Source organism: Castanea sativa, chromosome 8 (assembly GCF_040712315.1).
Source record: "Castanea sativa cultivar Marrone di Chiusa Pesio chromosome 8, ASM4071231v1".
In the NCBI taxonomy this organism is placed as follows: domain Eukaryota; kingdom Viridiplantae; phylum Streptophyta; class Magnoliopsida; order Fagales; family Fagaceae; genus Castanea; species Castanea sativa.
This window is the reverse complement of record NC_134020.1, coordinates 11552972-11558900: the sequence shown is the minus strand read 5'-3', so window position 1 is coordinate 11558900 and position 5929 is coordinate 11552972. Positions and strand designations below refer to the sequence as shown.

Sequence of the window (5929 nt, the reverse complement as noted above, 5' to 3'; positions counted from 1 at the left end):
ACTTGACAGCCCATTCAGAGTAATTACCATATCCGTTGGTGAGTAAATGGCCCGAATTAATATTCCATTTTTATTATGGAAAATAATGAGCCATCAACCCACTTAATGGACTATCCGTTTGGGCCTTTTCATTATTCAGAAAACTCCTTATCTCACCATTAATTGTGTAACTCCAGCCCATCAGAATAATATCCAACAATTAATCTTGTAACACCCACTATATCAGAATAATGGACCTAATTAATCAGATTAATTTAGATAGTAATTTCGTGAGGCCCATTGAGCCTATAAATAGACCCATTCAGATACAATCCATGTGACTGCAATATACACTAAAAAAAATAGAGAGATTCTTGGCAAGGAAGGGTGTTCTTTCTGGTGGAGCTTTGGGCTTGAACACTTTGTGCAGAGGTTGTTCTAGCCATACGACACTTGTTGGGCTGTTGTATCCTGGGGGAGACAACTCAAAGACGGTCTGCACCGGTTACAAAAGTTTAGCCAACCAAGGGCTTGAATCTCCTTAAAGAGATCGAGTGCCGCGCCTCAGTCCAAAGAGTGTTGTGTAATCTCTTTCTTTAAACTAATAAAAATTCAGAAGTATTAATCAGTTTCTCTTCGTGTTATTTCCATTATTATTGTGTTTGCACCAACAATATCTTAATTTACTACTACTCCCATGAACACCACTTGATTCAACCAGTTGGGTCTACTTGGATTGCATTTCATCTTTATCTGTGGAATAAGTCCTCCATAATACCTTGACCAAAGGTATATGTCTTATTACATAGCACTTGCTCTTTTTGATCCAAATTATGAATTGGAGCTTATTCATAGGAAAAGTTCTCTTTAGGTTCAATCATAAACTAGTAATTTAATACTTCAAAGTATACAAAGTCTTATATAGTCCTTCAAATCAGAATCCTACAAACTCCAAAGTCTAATAAACAAATCAAATCATGGTAACAAAATTCTTACACATAATTTTTATAAATCTTTGATGCAATCACATGTCAATATTTATATGACAATGGTTCTAGTAAAACTATAGCGCTACCATGTCAAAACTAGGGAGTGATTACCTGAGAGATCAAACTTGAACACTAGCTACAGACTATAGACAATGCCCCCAACCATCCCTGCACACCTCTTTTTATTTTTTTATCAGCTACTTCATCCCAACAAATAAGTGACCTTCACCTTTGACCTTACAATGCCCTAAAAAAAAGATCACTTAATCCAACCCAATGTCACACTTCTTAAACTTAGCATATAAATTTCATTTAACAAAAGTGGCCTGAGGAAATACACTAGGTCATAGAACTTAAAGCAAAATGATATGCTCCTAACCAATCCATATTATATTACCCTAAAATCATAAATCGTTAAGAGAATCAAGTCGGCCATTAATTCCATGTCTACTATCATAACCACACAATAGTTACATAGACTCAGCAACCATTGTTTCACTTAATAAGAGAATATAAGGAGATGGTACCTGACTAAGATTCCTTAACATCATGCCCAGTAATGGTAAACACTAGTCCTTGGATTTTTGACCTTTGATTCACATCATTAGGCTCAGCCATTGGCTCACTCTTCAAAGCTGGGCAATCTTTGATAAAATGTCCAGTCTTGCCACATTTAAAACACTCTCTTAACTCCAAATAACATGTTTCACTATAAGCCTTTCCACATCTTGGACAAGTCTTATGTGCCTTCTTGTTTGAATTAGGCACCCCTTACTTCTTGAATGAACTTTCACTAAACTTTCCCTTAAGGAAATTACTCTAATTTGGCTCCCTCTCCTGATCATTGGCCTTTAAGGCCCCGTCCGTTTGGAGTGAAAATAGGGAGGATGGAAAACAAAGGGAGGAAAATAGGTGGAAAATAGCATTTTCCACTGTTTGTTTGGAGAGAAAAAATAAGAAGGATGAAAAACCCAGAAGGAAAATTCTCCTCCCAGCCCACATATATTTTCCTCCCAAATTGGGAGGAAAACGTTGGGAGGAAAGTGGTCCTCTGATCAACTTTTGCACTTTTACAAAAAAGCCCCCGTTCCACCAACGATTCATGACCACTTATTTACCCTCCCACCTACCCAGCTAATGCTTCTCATCTCCTTCACAATACAATACAGAAAAGTATCATCTCCTTCACCAACAGGTCTAGCCAGGTTCTCTTCTCTCTTTTTTTTTTTTCAACGTGACCAAATCTATTGTTTCTTGTCCTCATTATACTCCTCATTATCTATTGTTTCTTGTTGATTTTTTGGTTTCTTATGACACTAATTTATTTTTTTTCATTCGTTTATCTACCTTGTCCTCATAGTTTCCGTTTGTTTTTTTTCTCCAGCCAAAGGTTCTTTTGATTTCCTCTCCAGCCGAGACAAGTATGACCTTTTCCACTTTTTTTGCTATTTAATTTTTTTTCGGTTCTCCTAGAATCTTTCTCCTATAATTATATATATATATATATATATATATATATATATTTTTTTTTTTCAAATTCTTTTTCCTTTAATACACACACCATTGTGCTATTTTTATTATCTATTTATTATTTTTTGCAAACCCATTTGGGATTATTGAATCTATGCATATAAAGAATCCGTGTATTGTGTGTGAAAGAGAGAGGCTCATATCTTTTAATGCTTAACCACATCAGAGGACACTGTTGTGGAAAAATAGCATCTATTTCTACTTTTTTTTTATTCGAATTGCCAATTTTGGTTGTAAGCATGGGACTGGCATGCTTTTGTAGAAAGATGAAATTTGATATGTTTTGTATGTTGTATGAGGGAATGTACAAAGCTTAATGTGCTTATTAGCTATGTATATTGAGTGAACTACTGTGATTAATCCTTTCTTCAATTGATAATATTGTTTACTGCCCAGATTAAGAACTTGAGCTTGCATAATTTCTTACATGATTAGTTATGTGTATTAGTTTTTTTTTATAGTGTTTCTTTGCTAGTTATGTTTGGGATGATAAGAACAAAAAAACAAGGGTAAGGTGGTTTAATTAGTAATTATTGTGACCAATGTGTTGATTATTTCTTACTTGTGATGGATATTTGGTAGATGGATAATCCAACTAATTGGGATAATAGTCCACCGGAAGATTTGAGTAAGAGTTGGGAGGAAAATTGTCAAGATCAATTAAGAAATATTCATGAATTGAACAAATTTGGTTTACAACTTTTGACTGATTGGCAAAGAAGACGAGATGTAGCAATTTTGCAACTTCTTGTACATGTGGTGCATGGAATATGGATGATGGGCATATATTGTAGTCCACATTATGTGGATAAAGTACTTACCGAAAGTAGTGGGGAAAGAGAAAATGTTTGGCAAGAACTACTAAGTGAACTTAGATGCAGTAGGAAATTTAGAGACATAATTCGAATGGGGCCTTATGCTTTTGCTAAGTTGTGTGAAATTCTTCGAGGAACTGGCTGTCTTAAAGACAATAGGAATGCTTCTGTTGAAGAGCAAGTAGCCAAGTTTCTTTACATTTTAGCACATAATGAGAGAATTTGTACGGTTTCCTTTTTCTTCCGTCGTTCTAAAGATACCATAAGCCGTCATTTTCACAATGTGTTGAGAGCAGTCATCTACTTAGAAGATCAGTTCCTTCTACAACCTAATGGGGCAGAGGTTCCCCAACAAATACGAAATTGTCATAGATTTTACCCATACTTTAAGGTAAACATATTTTCAAGCAACTATATGGATTGCTTTAATATGAATAAAAAATTCTTGATTTTATAGATTGCTTTAATTCCAGGATTGTGTGGGGCTATTGATGTGACAAATATTCATGTAAAAGTGTCAGCAACTGATGCGCCTAGATATTGAGGAAGGAAAGAGTACACAACTCAAAATGTATTGGCAGCATGTGATTTTGGCATGAGGTTTACATACGTTTTACCTGGATGGGAAGGGACTGCCTCTGACTCGAGGATAATTAAAAACTCTTTAAGTAGGGAAGACAAACTTATAATCCCTAGAGGTAATGTTAAGTTATAAATACAAAGTATACTTATAAAAAATATATAGAATTACTTATATATATACTAAATTACTTATATAAATTATTTTCTTAATAGGCAAATATTATCTAGTAGATGCGGGCTTTATGCTGAGAAGTGGACTTATGGCGCCATATAGGGGTGTACGTTATCATTTAAAAGAGTATTTAGCACGTGGCCCAAAAAATGCTAAGGAAATATTTAATCATCGACATGTCTCTTTGCGCAATGTCATTGAAAGGACATTTGGTGTGTTGAAGAAACGATTTCCTATCATATCTGGAATGACGGAACCTTTTTTTCTAGTTGATACAGTTACTGAGATTATCTTGGCTTGTTGTATATTGCACAACTATCTTATGGGAGTTGATCCAGATGAAAGGTTGATTGCAGAAGTTGATCAAGAGATTTTGAATGGTGACATACATAATGAAGCTAGAAACAGTACAAATGATAGTGATGCAGATGCCAGAAGAGGAGCAATATTACGAACTAGTATAGCAAGTAGAATGTGGAATGACTATGTATCGCATGATCAATAATTTTAGACATTATGTTATGAGATTTGACTTGCTTATGCATATCTTTCTTTATGGAATAGTTTCGAATGGAATGACCGTTGCTGAACATTTACCAGTAGTTGCTTTTGTACAACTATTATGTGTACCTTATTAATGTTTTAGAAGAATGTTCAATTACTAGTTTATTTATAGCAACATTATGTTATGCCGTATTTTGTTTTGTTGGTTTGTTTGTAGTATTTGTATGTAAATCTTATTGGTTTCTTTGTAGTAGTTGTATGTAATCTTGTAAAGACTAATATGTTTAACATGCAGTCTTTAAAGATGTCTAAGACATTGAAGAAGACAACTGATAGCGAGTTTAAAGTGGTTAACATGAGATGGACTGATGACATGGATGGCTTCTTACTTAATGTCATGTTAGAGGAACAAAACAATGGAAATAGGCCCAATGGAACATGGAGTTCTCATGCTTACTCAAATATGTGTAAAAAGTGTTCAGCATCGTTCTGCAGTTGAGAAAAGTAACATCAAGAATCGCATCAAAACATTGAAAGGTACTTTCCATTCATGTCATGACATTTTCAAGAACATGAGTGAATTTGCATGGAATCCACTTACAGGACTTTTTAATGTTGAAGATGAAGTGTAGGAACCTTTAATAGAGGTTAGTTATATTTATTTTAATATTGTGAAATGTTTTTTTAGATCAAGTCGATACATTTTGTTGGTACTTTGTTGTAATAATAATAATACTAAAAAGGGTGTATTGTATTAGGCAAACCCATATGCTAAAAAATGGAAAAGAACTCGAATTCAACATTATGAGAAGCTGTTCGATTTGTTTTCCAAGGATAGGGCAACTGGTGAAGGTTGTATAAGTGCAAAGGAGAAAGTTCGTCAATGGGAAAAGGAAAGAGAGGATAGTGTAAATTTGGAAGAAAATTTTGATTGTTTTGATGAGTTTAGCATGCCAAATGTAGAATCATATTCTCCAATGGTCTCTCCTTCCTACTCATGTGAGACATCGTCCAAGAAGGCGAAGAAAACACCTCAAATGGTTGGAAATGCTTGAAAAGCAAATGGAAATTTCTCAATCCGGAATTGATAATGTGGCAGTAAGTATAAGGCAAGGAAATGAGATTGCGAAGGAGGGACTTGCTATCATGGAGAGGACATGAGATTGCTAAGGAGGGACTCGCTATCATGGAGAGAGGACGTCCACATTGTTACTCTGAGGATGAAGTATTTTCTAAATTGGTGAAAATAGGAATACTGACGGACATGCAACTTGATGCTATGCTCTTCCTAATTAAGGATCCAGCCAAAATGAGAGCATTTTTTGGTGTTCCTACTAGTGAGTTACGCCGACAAATAT

General features: G+C 34.8%; 1 protein-coding gene across 1 annotated transcript; it reads left to right on the top strand.

Moving 5' to 3' along the window:
• Window positions 1–3080: 3080 nt before the first annotated feature.
• On the top strand, window positions 3081–3857 carry LOC142605876 (uncharacterized). The gene is made up of 2 exons (XM_075777303.1): window positions 3081–3656; window positions 3771–3857. The coding sequence occupies exons 1-2, from the start codon at window positions 3081–3083 to the stop codon at window positions 3855–3857; spliced, it is 663 nt and encodes a 220-aa protein (XP_075633418.1).
• Window positions 3858–5929: the final 2072 nt, after the last annotated feature.